General features: G+C 34.0%; 1 protein-coding gene across 1 annotated transcript; it reads left to right on the top strand.

The window, feature by feature from the left end:
* The first annotated feature begins 13,905 nt into the window (after positions 1 to 13,905).
* Positions 13,906 to 16,510, top strand: LOC120277371 (glucan endo-1,3-beta-glucosidase 7-like). Its single transcript, XM_039284187.1, has 4 exons — positions 13,906 to 14,362; positions 14,540 to 15,555; positions 15,671 to 15,926; positions 16,049 to 16,510. Exons 1-4 carry the CDS (start codon positions 14,299 to 14,301, stop codon positions 16,081 to 16,083), a joined length of 1,371 nt encoding a protein of 456 aa, XP_039140121.1. The 5' UTR covers positions 13,906 to 14,298; the 3' UTR covers positions 16,084 to 16,510.
* The last annotated feature ends 1,879 nt before the right edge of the window (positions 16,511 to 18,389 follow it).

The following is an 18,389-nucleotide window of genomic DNA, read 5'->3' as shown; positions in this document are numbered from 1 at the left end:
TGTCCAACTAAAAAAAGAGATTTGAATTCCCGCTCAAATAGATGGAGACTACATATAATATTGTAGAGTTCAGTTCTTTCTATATTATCTTTAACACGTGGCATGTACATATTTATAACAAAATAAATATTTTTAATTTATGATTATAAATTAAAAGTAACACAATGCTCTTAGTTTTTATCATAAATGTAACACTTTTTATCTGCATTATAAATCAAATTGCACAATATACAAATCATTATCTACTTAGATTAAAAGAATATATTTAATAGTAATTATACATATAATATATATTATAGCCACGTCAATTTTTTTAAAAAAAAAAATTGCTTATTGCCTAAATATCATCACATTATTTAAAAATTACAATTTTTATGATGGAAAATCGTTAAAACATCTTGTGATGGGGTGCGTTTTTTATAGGCATTATTCTAAAAACACTACAAGCCCTAAGGCCAATTGGACTTAACCTCTATCATTATTTATTTAAGTGTTCATTTAGCATGGAACTGTACTTTTAATTGGTACTATTTATCACTTGTTCTGCCACACACATCCTTTAGTATCTTCCCACTGATAATCGGACGAACCTAAAGAGTTAAACTTAAAGGAATTAAGAATCAAGTTTGTTTTGAGTGTTGGGCAAAAATTGTCAATTTACAATTTTGAAATGAAGTAAATTGGTCTAAGGTTTTGTCTTAAGTTTAACTTTTAATTGAAGTTCGATGAAATCAAATAATTAATCAAAAGTATAAGGCTTGAAAACAAAAGTTGTTTTATTACTTTATGACCCATGTTTTATAAATGTTCTATAAATATGATCTTTTCTAACCCTACACATAAAATTCTATTCTTTGGTGAGATTAGATTCCTAATCTTTTTTCCTTTCTAATCCTAGCTACTATTTCAGAGGCAGAGGAAGCCGTTTTTGAATTTCACCATCTAATCTATAGATGTGGAACCTTTATTCGATGCTAGAAGATATAAGATGATCTGAAGAACAAATTTGGGCACATCAAAGGAAATGATTTAGAACATCTAAAAGTAAATTTTCAATTTTTTAAATTAAATTAATTAAACCATGGAGTTTATCAAATCAATTAGTTGATATCACAATTTGTTCTTGTTTCGTATGTTTTGATTGTGTTAGTGCAACCGCACTATTTATTGGCATGATTTGACACCTAGACCAAGTGACGTGGCAAATAAGGTGACAAAGCATAATTGATGATGTGGCAAGCATGGTGACATGGCAAGGAGACTTGGAGTGCAAGGCAAACATCTTGAAGATCTTGATGGAGCTATTTTTAGTAAGTCTCTAACATGGAGCCAAAATATCTTGAAGATCATGGTGAAGCTATCTTAAAGATCTTGGTGAAGTTATTTTTGGCAATGCATTACATTTGAAGACAAGATCATATCAAGACCATATTTAGGTGATTTGATTGAAGACTAAATATGGTGGAGCTAAATTAAAGAAAGATCTATTCATGGCATGAAGGAGATATGATTTGAAGAATCCTTGATGAGAATCATTGAAGTCTATTAACGACAAGATTTGAGGACCAAACTTGGGTGAATTGAAGATCAAGTTTGGAGAATCTTTGAAGACCAAATTTAGGAGAATTTGGCAAGTTTCATGGAAGACGCACAAGGACGTGCGCCCCTTGCGAGGGGACTGCGTGATGAGGAGCTGAGGAGGTAGGCTAGTTGCCGGTAGTCGGGATCGGGAGATTTGGCTGCATTGACTCGGACTAAGCATGACCGGGAGGTTGATGGGTCTTGAGGTCGTCCGCAACGTAACCAGAACTCAGTCAAGTCAGCAGTCAGGGCCATGTTGCAACTTATGTTACAATAGGAGTTGCAACAGCTAATTTCGGCAGGTTTTTAAATTAGTAGCCGCGGAGATTCTAAAAGAGGTATGTGCTATATTTGGGACGTTGAGGCGTCTATATAAGTTACCTTGCTCGTAGATTGTAAGGTGTGACTCTTGAGTGACTCTTTGAGGAGAGTGTGTGAGCACCAAACAATCTAGAGAGGGTAGTGATCTTCATTGTTGAGAGTGTGAGTGACAAGTGTTTGTACTCATCTATTTTTACCTCTTTTAGTGGATTGTTTATCTCCGGGCTTGGCCCCCCAGACGTAGGTGAGTGGACGCCGAACTGGGTTACCAACGTTGTGTGTCTCCTTGTGTTTGTTTGTGTGCTTTTTCTTTATTGGTTTGTGTGAGACTTCTATGAGTGATTAAGTGTTACTTAATACCCACAAACCACACCGGAGGAACTAACAGATTGTTTTGTATAATTTTATGATGTAATTTTTAGGGACAAGTTAAACACTAGTTTAAATTATGTAATTTCATTGGTTTTTTATTCAAAATAAAACATAATACAATTGTATTTTTTTTTTTGTATGCTTTCTTGATTTTCTAATTAGAGTCTTCATTAATGTTTTACTTCATAATATTATATATGATTAAATCCTTAAAATTTATTATCATTATAATAATAATATAAAAAAATTGCGCTTGGTGAGGGTCGGCCTCGTAGGCTACGCAGGGTTGGGCAGGGCCCACACGTGTTTTATTTTTATTTTTATTTTAATTTTATTATTTACTAATATTATTATTTTTATTAATTTTAATTTGAAGGGTTTAATCAGATGTAATATTATGAAATCAAACATTAATAAAATCCTACTTTAGAAAATTAAGAAGCATGTATATATTCCAATTTTACTATATTTTCTATCGATTGAATCTCAATAAAATTATATGACTTAAACCGAGTGTTTGTTAAATCAACTAGTCTGTATCTCACGCCAACGTTAGATAGCATTACAAAATTGTACAAAACAATTATAAGCATGGGAAGTAAAAAAACAAAAATTTCAATATCATGCTGAGCACCCTAATTTAATTAATTTAAAAAATCAGGATGTTCTAAATCATTTTTTCTACCAAATTTATTTCTCGGATCGTCCTAAATTTTCTAGCGTCGAATAAAAGTATTATACTTCTAGATTACACTTCTCTTGTAGGAAATATACTATCTATATAACATATAAATACTACAAACAAAGATTGTAAAAATATAAGATGCAACCAAATACAAACAACAATAATAATTCAAAATAATAGTTAGAAATTCCTAACCTGGGGTAGGCGTGCGTAAGCATTGCCCTAACGATGAATTGGCCTCCCTCATGGAGGATTTTTCAGCCTCACTCCAGGCAAGGTTCAGGCAAAGAACTGCAGAATAAGAACAAGAATATTTAGGTTTTCTACAATGATTTAAAAACTAGACCGGTTTATCGGCCTCTTTCAGCTAGTAAACCGGTCCGATTACTCATATAAAATACCAAGGTTGTCAGACCCGACCCGGGCAATGACCCGGCTAAGCCCAGGGGTCAGGGGTCAATGGGTTCGACCGGGTCGAACCGGGGTCAATAATTAAATATAAAAAATATTATAATAATTAATAATGAGCAAATATAATATTAAACCCATAATTATATTATAAAAACCTACTCAAATTTGATATTTAAATTGATAAATGACCTTATATACTGTAGAGTTTTCTAATTATGTCATTTATTTTTATATTTTTTAAATATTTATAAATTTAATATATTAATATATAATTATCAAACTTCTCTCAGTGTTATTTATTTATTTGTTTGTTTATTGGTTGATTTTGTTAAAATAAATAAGAAATTTAATTCACTAATTCTTATATCTCAATTGAGTTTTTATTTTGTTTTAAATTTTCTTATATTTTTTATTTAATTAGAATACTTTAATTTTATATTTTTATAATAAAATTACACTCATTTATTGTTTTATTTTTTTAATAAATTAAATTTTTAGAAAGTATTTACATAACACATTAATATGTTTTATTTTTAAATAATAATTTTTGTTATGTTTATGATATATATATATATATTGTAATTCGATTTATTGATTATAAAATATACACAATTTTGTGGTTTCTAATGAGAAAATAATAATAAATTATTAAATATTGTAAAAAAAAATTAAACATTGTGACCCGATTGACCCGGCCGGGTCAACCGATTCCCGGTTGAACCGCCCGGGTCACCGGATTAACACCGGATTTTTTAATACCCAGGTCAATGGGGTATACCCGGGCCGGCCACATGGCCGGTTCCCGGTTTTTCCGGTTGAACCGGCGGGCCGGTCCGGGTCTGACAACCTTGTAAAATACTAAAGAAGCGGACTGACAAGTTCAACCAGTTGGACCGGACCGGCTAATTTATTAATTTAAATTATTTAATTGGTTTATTTATTTTATAATTAAAAATTTAAATAAAGTTAATAAACTCATTAACTCAGTCCAAATTTTTGTTAATAGTGGTGGTGGTGTTGCATGCTTGTATTTTGTTGTTGTATAAGTATACTTGTATTTATTTCATTCCTCATTTTTTAATGAAATTGTTGTTGTTGTTGTAGTAGTAGTTGTAGAGTGTATACTTGTATTTTATTTTATTCCTCATTTTTTGTTGGTGTTGTTGTTGTATACTTGTATACTTAAATTTTATTTAATTCTTTATTTTTCAATGTTTGTTGTATAGTTGTATCCTTGTATATTTGTATTTTGAAAATTTTAATTTTATGTAAAGTTGAGACTTTGTGACCTTATAAAGGTAATTTAACTTTGCATTGTTTGCAATATGTAATTTTATATCTTTTTTATTATTTATTCCTTATTTTTGAAATTATTTTTACTTATTTTTTTAATATTTTTAATTTTTCAATATTTATTTATTTGAAAAAATTAAATCCGGTTGTACCGGCCGATTCAACCGGTTGGACCGTAATCGGTTGCCTAACCGGGTCAACAACTAGTCTGGTTATTAAAACATTGGTTTTCCTGGTATGCAAAAAGCACACCCGGGAGAAGGAGAATGTGAAAGAAAGAAATAAGCAAGTGTGTGATTTGGGTTCATGATTGGACATATATTTATAGCCAAGAGATCTCTAACAACTCTCTTAAATACACAATGTTAGACTAAAAAATGAGAAGGAGTTTGGTTTGAATGTACCGGAAAATCTGATGATGATTGGGAGAAAATGCACAGGAAGACTGTAGGAACTATCCGACAGTGGGTTGATATCAGTGTATATCACCATATAAGCAAAGAAGTTGATGCATAGGTGCTATGGAAAAAATTAGAAAATATGTATGAGACGAAGAATGCTCAAATGAAAGCTTTTGTTATCGGAAAGCTTGTGAATCTGAAGCTTAGAGATGGGCGATCAATTGCTGAACACTTGAGTGATTTTCAAGATATGGTAAATCAGTTGAGCACCATGAAAATAACACCAGATGATGAATTGCAGGCATTATTGCTCTTGAGTTCTTTGCCTGACAGTTGGGAGACCTTAGTAGTGTCTCTTAGCAACTTTGCTCCAAATGGTGTCCTATCTTTATCTATTGTAAAAGATAGTCTTTATAATGAGGAGACAAGAAGGAAAGATATGGGCATTGATACTTCACAGGTTCTTGTTACAGTTACAAAGAACAGAGGCAGGAGTAAGAGTCGAGGTCCTAAAGGGCGCTCTAAGTCAAGGGGCAAGTCATATCCAAAAGGCAAATTCACTTGCTATTATTGTGGCAAAGAAGGGCATATGCGAAGAAACTGCAGGATCTGAAAAAAAGAACAGAATGATGAGAAGAATTCAAAGAAGACAGATGATCAAAATACCACTGCAGCTATATCTGTTGAAGAAGAAGAGCTGGTTGTACTTTTCTTTAATGAGGATGAAAGCCAAGTTACTGATTCTTGTGTTGAGTGGGTTATTGATTCAGCAGCATCATACCATGCCACGTCAAAGAAGGAAGTTTTTACTACATACAAATCAGGAAACTTTGGCAGAGCAAAGATGGGTAACAGCAGTTATGCAGATATTGTGGGTATTGGTGATGTTTGTGTGGAGACAAATACTGGTTGTACATTGATTCTGAAAAATGTACGACATGTTCCAGAGTTGCGTTTGAATTTGATTTCTACTCATGCTTTGGACCTAGAAGGTTATTTCAATATCTTTGGTGACAAGAATTGGAAACTTACTAAAGGTTCAATGGTGGTTGCCAGAGGTACTTTGTGTCATACATTATACAAGACTCAACTGAGGATGATTAAAGGTGACATAAATTCAATTGAAGATGAAGCTTCCCTAGATTTGTGGCACAAGAGGTTGGCACATATGAGTGAAAAAGACTTGCAGATTTTGGCAAATAAGTCTCTCACTTCCTTTGCTAAAGGTATGAGTTTAAACCCTTGTGATTATTGTTTATTTGCAAGCAACATAAGTAAGTCCTCTAAAAGGAAAACTAATGTTCTTGAGTTAGTTTATTCTGATGTATGTGGTCCCATTGATGTGGAAACTCTAGGGGGTGGTAGATATTTTGTTACTTTTATTAATGATGATTCACGAAAGGTTTGGGTTTTTGTTTTGAAATCAAAAGACCAGGTGTTTCATTACTTCAAGCAGTTTCATGTCATGGTGGAAAGAGAGAAAGGGGCATCCTTGAAGTGTCTTCGCAGTTACAATGGAGGTGAATACACTTCAAAAGAGTTTGAAAATTACTGCTTGGAGCATGGCATCAGACATGAAAAGACTGTTCCTGGTACTCCACAGCACAATGGTGTAATTGAAAGAACAAACAGAACCATTCTGGAGAAGGTCAGATGTATGTTAAAAATGGCTAATCTACCTAAGCCATTTTGGGGTGAAGCCCTTAACACAACTTGCTACCTAATGAATCGATCTCCATCAACACCTTTAGATTTTGATGTTCCTGAGAGAGTATGGTCTGAGAGAGATATTACTTACTCTCATTTGAAGGTATTTGGATGCAAAGCTTTTGCACATGTACCGAAGGAGCAAAGACAGAAACTTGATGACAGGGCTATTTCATGCATTTTTCTGGGTTATGGAGATGCAGAGTTTGGTTACAGGCTATGGGATCCAATGAAGAAAAAGGTCTTTAGATCCAGAGATGTTATCTTCCAGGAATATAAGACCTTGGCTGATTTTCAAACATCAAAGAAGAATAGTGACATTTCTTTTTCAGTGCCAGTTACTCCAATATAGACTATCACAAATGACGAGGAATTACATGAAGAGCATGGATCTAATGATATGATTGAACAGATTGATGTCGATGATAGTGTTGAGCAAGGGGAGTTGTCACTTTCACCTGAAATTAGAGAAGAACCCCAGCTCAGAAGATCAGCCAGAGAACATCGTCCATCTACTAGATATCCCAGTTCTGAGTATATTACAGTTACTGAAGAGGGGGAGCCGAAAAACTTTCAAGAAGTTCAAAATCACAAACAAAAAGCTCATTGGATAAAAGCTATGCATGAGGAGATGAATTCTTTTATGAAGAATGATACTTATGAGCTTGTCGAGCTTCCTAAAGATAGAAAAGCCTTGAAGAACAAGTGCGTGTTTAAGTTGAAGATGGATGGTGAGAAGATAGTAAAATATAAAGCTCGCTTGGTGGTCAAAGGTTTTAATCAGAAGCAAGGAATTGACTTTGATGAGATTTTCTCTCCTGTTGTGAAGATGAGCTCTATTCGGTTTATTCTTGGATTAACTGCCAGTTTGGACCTTGAGCTTGAGCAGTTAGATGTGAAGTTGACATTTCTTCATGGTGATTTGGAAGAAGAAATTTACATGGATCAACCATAAGGTTTTGAAGCTAAAGGGAAAGAACACATGGTTTGCAGAATAAAGAAGAGTTTATTTGGGTTGAAACAAGCACCAAGACAATGGTATAAAAAATTTGACTTTTTTATGATAAGTTATGGCTATATTAGAACAGGTGCAGATCATTGTGTGTACTTTAAAGTGCTTCCAGATGGTAAATTTATCATCCTTCTGTTATATGTGGATGATATGATGATAGTAGGACAAGATATTGCAATGATTAATGTTTTGAAAAAGGAGTTGTTTGGCTCTTTTGACATGAAAGATTTAGAGCCAGCACAACAAATTCTAGGCATGCAAATTCTTCGTGACAGGAAAGCCAAGAAGTTGTGGTTGTCACAAGAGAAGTATGTTGAGTGAGTTTTGAGTAGATTTAATATGAAGAGTGCTAAACCAGTTAGCACACCTCTTGCTAATCACTTTACACTTAGCAAGAAATCTTGTCCTACTACTCAATAAGAAAAGGAAGATATGGCAGCAATTCCGTACTCGTCTACAGTTGAGAGTCTTATGTATGCAATGGTATGCACCCGGCTAGATATTACTCATACAGTTGGTTTAGTCAGCAGATTTCTCTCTAATCCAGGTAGAGTACACTGGGAGGCTGTGAAGTGGATCTTTATATATATGAGAGGTACTTCAAAGATGTGTTTAGGTTTTGGAGGTTCAGAACAAATTCTAGAAGGATACACAGATGCGGATATGGCAGGTGACCTTGATGATAGAAAGTCAACTTCAGGGTTTGTGTTTACTTTTGCGGGGGGAGTTGTTTCATGGCAGTCCAAGTTGCAAAAATGCATAGCATTATCCACCACTGAAGCAGAGTATATTGTTTTGACTGAAGCAGGCAAAGAAATGCTTTGGATGAAAAGATTTCTTCAATAATTGGGCTTGAAACAAGATGAATATATGGTTAATTGTGATAGCCAGAGTGTATTAGAATTAAGCAAGAATGCCACATATCATTGTCGCACCAAGCATATTGATGTGAGGTACCATTGGATTCGTGATGCCATAAATAAAAAAGAAATATGTCTGAAGAAGATCCCCACTGATAAAAATCCAGCTGATATGTTGACTAAGGCAGTGACTCGTGATAAGCATCAATTCTGTGCCAAGGCAGTGGGACTGAATTGCAAATAAAAAGTTGAAGTGTGGACATCTCCCCATGGGCTGGAGGGGGAGATTGTTGGTTTGGTGGCCAAACTTCGATCCAGCCCATTTATTATTAGTAATAAAGACAGTGGGCAAAATGCAAAAGAAACCCTAAACATAAATATGTGGCTATTGAGAAGGCATCGATGGTGAGAAAAAAGAAAAAGAAGCGTAGTTTTGTTCTCTGTGTCCATTGGAAGGAGGAAGGTGAAGAAAACATATCTTCTTTTATTGAATCCTACTCAAATCAGCAAGTTTGTTTGGAGCAATCTTGGAGGGTAATTTTTCTTGTTTTTTTTTTCTTCTTGGTGTGATTATTTAAGAAAGGGGGTTTTCTAGAGTTATTATTTGTATTTCTCTATTATTGGTGGTGATCTCAAGTGTGCATTTGCTTGAGAGTTTTTTATACTTGTTGATTTTGATAGTTGATTTGATTCGGAGTTTGGCTCGTGGTTTTTTCCGTCTGAATAGGATTGTGTTAGAACTAAAGTAAAACATTATAAAACCAATCTCACCAAAGGATATAATTCTATATCTAAGGTCAAAGAAGAGTTATATTTATGGAAACTTCATAAAACATAAAACATGATAAGTATTATTCCATTATGAAGTCATAATAAAAATATGGGTAATAAAGCAACAAAAACAATTTTTATTTTTTAACCTCTACAATTTTGATTAACTTGATATTGTAGTTTGTTACTATAGGCCCGAGAGTGTAATTTATCTTCATTAAGGTTTTAATCAAAGAAGTGAAAAAGAAAAAGTAAAGCTGAATTGCAGGTCAAGGAAGAGAGGGAGAATTTTTGAAGGGTTGAGAGGTGAGAGAAGGAGGACAAGAGGAAGAGAGAGAGAGAGAGAGAGAGAGAGAGAGAGATTTGGGTACCTTTATACTGAAAGTGGGTTGTAAGTTCTTTTCCTCTTGCATATCAATTGGGTTTATTTTAGTGCTCTCTATTCTTGAAATATTGTACGGTTTTCAATTCAATTGAATTTCTTTCATTGATTGCCAAAATTTGATGACTGTTTTCAAGTATTATGTCCTAGCCAAATTAATTAAGGGGAGAATTTTGATGTCTCCTTACTTTTCATTTGTTGCATTTTGTTTGAGTTTTCTAGCGAAAAATATGGAAGAAGTTAGAAAAGAGGCTTGGAGGCGGCAGCTGCATGTATTAAAATTTTTGCATGTATACATGTTAGATTGAATGTATGTGGTAATTGTTGGCAAAACTAACAAGTGGGTGGTGATGGATGGATTTTTATTTATGTAATATAGCATGGGATTGAATTAACTAATGAATGGAAATGTTTTATTGGTATCTTATTGATTATGAGAATAAGATTGGTGTTGGTTTTAGTATTTGTTAGTCATTTATCAAGATCTTTGGATTCAAGCATTTCCTTTGGAGGATGCTTGCATATGTTTGATAAATGCCTCTGAGAATTTGAAGGCAAAGATTCAAGGTTTTGCTAGTGGAAAATGATGGTGGAAATGGCAGAAAGGTGAATGTTGGTGATAAATTTTTTTTATTTTTTTTATTTTTTTATTTTTGCCAAATGATCTATAAGATGAGTGACTAAGCCACTAAAAAAGACAGACATACACAAGTTTTGACAGAGCAAGTGAAAGTATGACTCATGTATATACATTGGTATTAAACCACTCGCACACAACTACTACTCACACTCCCAGAAATTTCCTCTCACCTATGATTCAAACTTTCATCATTTATGAAGAGTTCTGATGGAGACCCAATTATCAATAAACTACTTGGGTTGTTGGTGGTGATAGTTAGAATGATGATAAGATAATTATATTTGTATGCTTGCTTAAGTGAGGTGTATGCTTAGAAGGGTGCATGTGTATGCCAATGTAAATTGGAAATTGGGATGTTAAGTGAAGGCTAATAGCGCTGGCATGCATAAAGAATTAAATATTAATGCTAGATGAAATGTTTGTGAGAATAAAAAATTAAAGGGTGGAGATGGTGATGTTGGTGATGATAAGGATGTTGGTGGTATCTGGTATGGTTATACAAGCCGAGAATGAGAAGAGAAAATAGGGATGAGTTGTTAATAATTGTGATGCATGAGGCATGTAATAACTTATGAATCTCAAGTGCATGCATTAGCCAAATAATATAACTAGCAAAAAAGCTAGGTTGTCGCCAACGACTTTCGGGTCTATTGGTACACGGATCGCCGATAGAGCTCTCACCGAGTGATGAGAGTTCGATTCTACTGGGCGAGGGATATTTCCCGGAGTTATGAATAGTGATTGCATGACGGGTGGTTCCAGTACCACGTGAGTGCGATCCCGTCCCCCACTTGTTCCACCGAGACTGTGCAGCGTCCCCTGGGGTTTCTAGTGGGTTCGCCCCACTACTCTTCCAAAAGCTAGGTTGTCCATCTTATGACATATGAGAGTATTATCACCAACTAAGGAAAAACAATATAAACTAAAACTAATATAGAAACTAATACCAGATAGGAAAGAATCAAGCATAGAAAAGGAGTATTCAGATAATAAACAATGAATCTCCCTAGGGTTCTTAAAATAAAATTTAAATTAACATGTCAACCCATTTGTCATGCTTAATTGAAACCATAAGGTCAAAAGTGGTGTTTTTCATCAAATACTTCAATGAGTTGAATGGTAAAAATATTTTTAACCCCCATGTTCCTGCTTTCTTAAAGAAGCATGATAGATTTTCAAAAAATTAACTCCGTAAATAAAGAAGGTTACAAGGGGTAATTGTAAAAGAACATTTCTCATCTTGCTCTCTACCTCATCTGCACATGAAGAACGTTCTGCAACTTGTGCAACGTTCACTGACCACTTTCGGCTACGTACGTGGAGGTAATCAAGATTTGATGACACACTCAGTTGCTCCCTTTAGAATGGCAATAAATATTGGATTGTCATATCTTTGCCTGTGATGACTTACATATTGTATTATTATTATTATTATTATTATTATTATTATTATGTAATTTTTTCTTAATAATTTTTTTTGATTTATTGGTACATGAATCATTTACCTATAATGTTTATGTTAAAAAAAAAAAAACTTGAGATTGAATTTCAAAATTCATGCAAAAAAAAAAAAAAATTACACGGATGTGTTGAAATATTAGTTTTCACATTTTGTGCATACTGCTGAATTTTTTAAAATTGAGAATATTTATCATTTATATGTTAAAAATAATACATCATGATATTATAATTTTACGTGTAATTTTTTATATTACGGAGACTTTGATGAAAACATTTTACAATAAAGGATGTTACAAGATTTGACCCATATTTCATATTTTAAATAAATATAATATTTATATAATAAAAAAATGACATATAGAGACATACATTCAACTCGAATCCATGCTAAATAAAATTCTATCATTCATTTATTAAATTATTTATTAAATATGATTTCAAAAGTAAAAACCCATACAATATAAAATTAATCAAACAGTAGGACAATAAACACAAATGGACGTAATGTTTCAGGCTTTCCACCGGACAACTGACAAAGACAATGAACATGCAATAACATATTTTTATATTTTTATATGCAAAGTGAATTATTTTTGTGGAAGTTGTGGTAGCCGGCATATCTGAATTCCTGCTTGAGCTACTATAATTAATTGATTTTTTTTTTTTTAAATTCCGAATTCATCATTCAAATAAATTTGTTATTAATAATAAAGCTGACATTTAAAACAAAGATGAAGTAATATTAATCCAAGATGTACACAAGGTTTCGGCTTAAGAGATTTCCTTTTAAAACTATATATATATATATATATATATATATATATTATATGTGACAAATGTGACAAACAAGCACAAATTTAAAATTATATTGAAGATGATTTTTATTTTGATTAAATTTTGATTGAAGTAAATAATAATTAAAGTTAAATAAATTAACTAATATTTTATTTTTAATTAAAATGAAAGTTCACATTTGTAGAACTAAATATCCATTTTACAAAAATCTCTCTGGTCCAAAATTACATGGATATATCCATTTCAGTCATTTAATGACACATTAATTATACTAAACACTAGAATAATCCACTATCACACCTGAAACGGCACAAAACGTGAGCAACTAATCAAAGTGAACATTTTATTAAAATTCAATGACTAAAATAATTTTTAATCCAAATTTTTGGATATAATTTAAGTTTCACCCAATAACTAAATAGTACATGTTCATAAGTATAACTATTTATTAAAATTAATAAATAAACATATTCATTTAAAAAAAAAATATTTCAAATGCCCTTAGGATAACTTTAGGTATTTGGTTGGGGAATAACCCCAAACCAAACACATTCCCTCAAGTGGAATGCATGACTCATCTAGGTCAACTAAACAACAAGCTTATAAAGATAATTACTTAATAAAATTTACAATCAAGAAAATTTACCCAAAAGGTTCTTTTCTAGTCTAGTTTCAGCTTCTAAAGTTGGGACACCTTGTTGTGCTCAATGGAAAGTTAAAAGAAGGTCTTGGGGTGCAGCATAGAAAGTTCAAAGCAAGGGATCAGTTAAAAAAAGCACTTGGAAAACATGACAATGCTTTCAAGTACTCTTTTTTAGATTACTTCGCCACGAATCAAACAAATTCTTGTATCAAAGTAAATCTCCAACCATAGGAATAAAGCCACATGGCTTGCACCAATAACACCATATTAGAACCTCTTCTTGGAGTGCTCCACTATGATATCAAATTCTAATTAAATTAAACAATATATATATATCTAATCTTTAAATAGTTAGCAATAATGTCTAATATTCACTTTGCTTTAAAAAAAAATTAAGTTCTAAATTATAAAATAGTTATTTTAATATTTCTACTCAAGTTATGATAATTTTTTTAATAAATATAAATAAATTATGTATATTAACAAATGTATGTGGATCTTCTAAGTACATCACACATACTCATTCAATGTCAATAAATTAAAATGTCACCATAGGCAACATAAAAAACCAAAAATAAAGTATATTTGTGTTTAGATATCAAAGTAAGCTATGAATTATTTTTCTAATTAAAATAAACATTTTAACACGGCACCTAACCTGGTCTTAAAGTGGTGGCTTTATCTTCATCAAATTCACACGAATCTCAAAGGCAAGTCAACGCCCCTGATGAACCAAAAAGCGTGCACGCTGTTCCAAACCTCACAGCTAGCAAGTCTAAGACACAAGTCTTTAGGTAACCGTTGTTGTAGTAAACGATCCGGGCTAACATTAACCCCTTAAACCACTTTTTATTTACGATTATGCCACGCTAGTACAAAATCACTCTCTTTATCATCAGCTTCTCCACACATGTGACACATCCCCAAGCTTTTCTCGTCTTCTCCCTCGCCGACTTTCAATCCATGGCGGCGATTAATCGCCTTCTCCTCGCTATCTACACTCTCCTCTCCCTTTATTCCTTGGCGAGTAAGTTTCAATTTCCTTATTTTTTTTAAATTTTTTTTTTATTATTATTTATTTTTATTGTTAAATAACTTAAATTTCATAGCTATTTGATGTCACCTCATGCTTAATTTTCCAAAACATAAAATTAAATAAATAATTCTGTAAAATTACCTGAAAGTGATTTCCTCGGTTTTTCAGCGGCGCAGTCGTACATCGGAGTGAACTACGGCGAGGTTGCCGACAACCTCCCGCCGCCGGACGCGACTGTGCGGCTTCTCCAATCAACGACGATCTCCAAAGTCCGGCTCTACGGCGCCGACCCAGCCATCATCAAGGCCCTCGCCGGCACCGGCATCTCCGTCGTCATTGGCGTCGCCAACGGCGACATCCCTTCTCTCGCCGGCGACCCCGCCGCGGCCTCCCAATGGGCCGCTGCCAACGTCCTCGCCTACCTCCCAGCCTCCTCCATCTCCGTCGTCGCCGTCGGCAACGAGGTCCTCAGCTCCGGCGATTCCTCTCTCGCTTCCCAACTTCTCCCGGCGATGCAAAACCTCCACTCCGCCCTCTCCACCGCCGCCCCATCTGTCAAGATCTCCACCGTCAATACCATGGCGGTGCTCGCCCAATCCGATCCCCCATCCACTGGCGCTTTCCACTCCGATCTCATCCCCGGCCTCAAAGGAATTCTAGGGTTTCTAAACGAAACCGGATCTCCATTCATGATAAATCCCTACCCATACTTCGCCTACCGCTCCGATCCCCGTCCCGAAACCCTAGCCTTCTGCTTATTCCAACCCAACTCCGGCCGCTTCGACGGCAACTCCAAGATAAACTACATGAACATGTTCGACGCTCAGGTCGACGCCGTGCGGGCAGCGCTGGACGCCACCGGATTCCCATCAACGGAGATCGTGGTAGCCGAAACCGGTTGGCCATACAAAGGCGATGACGGAGAGGTCGGAGCAAGCGTCGACAACGCCAAAGCTTTCACCAGCGGTCTGGTAGCGCATCTGAGATCCATGGCCGGAACGCCGAGGATGCCAGGTCGTCCCGTTGAGACCTATCTCTTCGCCCTCTACGACGAGGATCTCAAGCCAGGACCGACCTCAGAACGCTCCTTCGGCCTCTTCAAGCCGGATCTCACCGCCACCTACGACGCCGGCCTCTCCCGCTCCGCCTCCTCCACCCCCACCGCTCCCAGCGCCGTCCCCAAGGTCACCATTTTTTCCCCATTGATCTAAGAATTTTTATTTTTATTTTTATTTTTTTTGGTTTTGAGATTAAAAATGAACCGTTGAATGATGATCGGACGGTGGTGATGATTGGCAGGGGAAGAAAGGGACGATGGGATGGTGCGTGCCTCGAGATGGGGTTTCGGATGAAGAGCTGCAAGCTGACTTGGATTACGTGTGTGGTACGGCGGCAATGGATTGCCGTCCGATCCAACCAGGTGGTGCGTGCTACCTCCCGAACACCGTCCGATCACACGCAGCGTACGCGATGAATGTTTTGTACCAGACTTCCGGCCGTAACCCTTGGAACTGTGACTTCCGCCAGTCCGCAACTCTCACTTCCACTAATCCCAGTAAAATCAACGGCTCTGATCATCCCTAATTATATAATATATATATATAATATATATATTATATTCATTAGTGAATAATAATAATAATATTTTTTGTTGATATTTATTGAAATTGGGTGCAGGTTATGAAGGATGTGTGTATCCAGGAAGCCAGTAAGGAAGTGGAGGAAGGTATCAACCAGTGGAAAAAATACAGAAAGAATAAGAATTAAAAAGATGGTTCTTTGTTTTGGGGGTTTGATGGTGATTGCATTGGAATAAAGAAGTGGAAGGGGTGGTGTATGCTTTTTTTTTTTTTTTTCTTTTTAATTATTGTTATTATATATATATATATATATATACTCAGTTTGTGATATAATTGAGGGGATGGGTGTATTATTGATGGAAAAAGGAAAGATGTGTCATTATAAGGATGTGACTTTTTGTGCTAAATTTGTTTTGGTGAATGCCAGGCAGCAAAAGGTGTGGGGCTTTTTTATTTATGTTCTTGCTGCTGGGGTTGTAGGTTTGGAATTATTAAATGGTTGATGTGTATGTAATTAATTAATTATGAATAGATTTTTAACTTATGTTTTGTCTGCTAAGTAATTTTTGTTTTGGGGGAGAAGTATTTTTTCAATGTTATCATCTGACTTGGGATTTGTTGATGGGTTTCTGGACTTTTAATTTTGAGCAGTAGATTTTAGTTTTTAATAAAGTGTGGCAGACTGTTTATTTATCTATTAAATTATGGTTAACTGTGGAGATCATGATATTAAACATTACAAGAAAGGTTCAATTAAGAAATTAAAATTTTTAAAATAGATTGGGAGTGACACATTTGATGAAGATGTTTTATAAGAAAAGTTGAAGCTTCTTTAAGTGGGATGTTATATAAAAATAGATATAAAAATTGTTATCTTTTAATTTTCTAGTAAAATAGAAATATTCATATAATTGATTCTAAATAATTTGGAATAATTGTAGTCTTTACTTATTAGATTTTATATCAATTTTTTATTTTTATTGTATTTTTTTTATAAATATTTTTAGTGAGAATTATTATCTTATTCAATTTTTTTGAACAAACTGAATAAGTTATGTTCAAAAATGTAAGTTACTTTTTTAATTACTATTTTTATACACATGTGTTCTTATTTTTTATAAGTTAAGATTTAAATTCACTTCTTCAATAAAACATGACTATCATATAACAAAAAACTTCATGATATACACTAAAAGAGCAACTCCTATTCAAAATCATAATTAAAATTCTCTCTTTCCCACTAATATATATATATATATATATATATAATTATGGGGTTTTCACTTTATGGCTAAATAACTCATTGCAATCACAATTATTATTAACTTTTGTAGAAAATAGCGATAGGAAAAACTCAACTTTATAGAAACCATTTATAAAAAGATCACTTTATCATGCATCATTTATCTTTAAACAAATAAAAATTAAAAGGAAAATTAAAACCATTAACATTAATGTATCACATTATATATATATATATATATATATATATCAAGGACTAGTTCTTTACCCACGTTTGTAGATAATCAAATCTATGAACGTTTTGTGATCGCCGTTCATTTGACATTGGACGACTGCATTTATTAGATGAATAGTGATGCTTGGGACTATACAAATGTAATGAACAGTATGCATTTACTCTCTTGTCTGTCGCATTTTTTTTTGTTCTCGTAGAAAACATTTTGCCATATATATATATATAAAGAAGGCTCATAATCTATGAATGCCTTTAGATAACAAATTTAGAAACATTCATTAATCCAACAATAAAAAAAAAATAGAATATACAGTGCTCTCATCTCAACCCTCCGATCATAATCGCAACTAGAACAAAATAGATCACAACCATTCAACTTAATTTACACCATCTACGAGTCCACCCCAAAGCAAAATACAAAAACCAAACAACACTAGTGTTTCTCCGAGACGAGAATAAGAATGAAGCCAATGGTTGCCATTGGGATGTCTCCAAAGTTCATAACTATGGACGTTTTCAGATTAGATTACGTATGCTAATATATATATTTATATACTCCCCCGTTCTTTTTTATCTGTCGTAAATAACCAAATCTCACATACAAAGAAAGTTGGTTATTTCACATAATTTAATAAAAAATTAGTTATCTTTTCAAAATTACCCCTAATTTATATCTTCACATTTCTCTCATATTAAATTTCAAGAAAAGAATTGAATAGAGTGGTAGGGTAACTTTGGAAAAAACATAATAAATGCTTCCTGATGTTCAAAAATAACAACAAAAAAGAACATGAGTTTATAACAGATAAAAAAGAACGGAAGGAGTATATAACGTTTTCAGATTACGTATGCTAATATATATATATATATATATATGAGTTTTTACGAGGGTTATATGTGTAAAAACATGGGCGGTAATCTCACCAAGAAGTGTGACTGGATCCGCCCTTCTTTTCCGGTG

The sequence above is a fragment of the Dioscorea cayenensis genome, chromosome 15, assembly GCF_009730915.1.
Source record: "Dioscorea cayenensis subsp. rotundata cultivar TDr96_F1 chromosome 15, TDr96_F1_v2_PseudoChromosome.rev07_lg8_w22 25.fasta, whole genome shotgun sequence".
Classification (NCBI taxonomy): Eukaryota; Viridiplantae; Streptophyta; class Magnoliopsida; order Dioscoreales; family Dioscoreaceae; genus Dioscorea; species Dioscorea cayenensis.
The sequence above is the reverse complement of the archived record's forward strand: the minus strand, read 5'-3'. Positions and strand labels throughout refer to the sequence as shown.

What these genes read in the sequence shown, in the direction of transcription:
- LOC120277371 (XM_039284187.1), top strand. Translation starts at nt 14,299, where the DNA reads ATGGCGGCGATTAATCGCCTTCTCCTCGCTATCTACACTCTCCTCTCC. An exon ending in CTCCCTTTATTCCTTGGCGA is followed by an intron (nt 14,363 to 14,539) that starts GTAAGTTTCAAT and finishes TCGGTTTTTCAG; the next exon opens with CGGCGCAGTCGTACATCGGA. An exon ending in TCTCACTTCCACTAATCCCA is followed by an intron (nt 15,927 to 16,048) that starts GTAAAATCAACG and finishes AATTGGGTGCAG; the next exon opens with GTTATGAAGGATGTGTGTAT.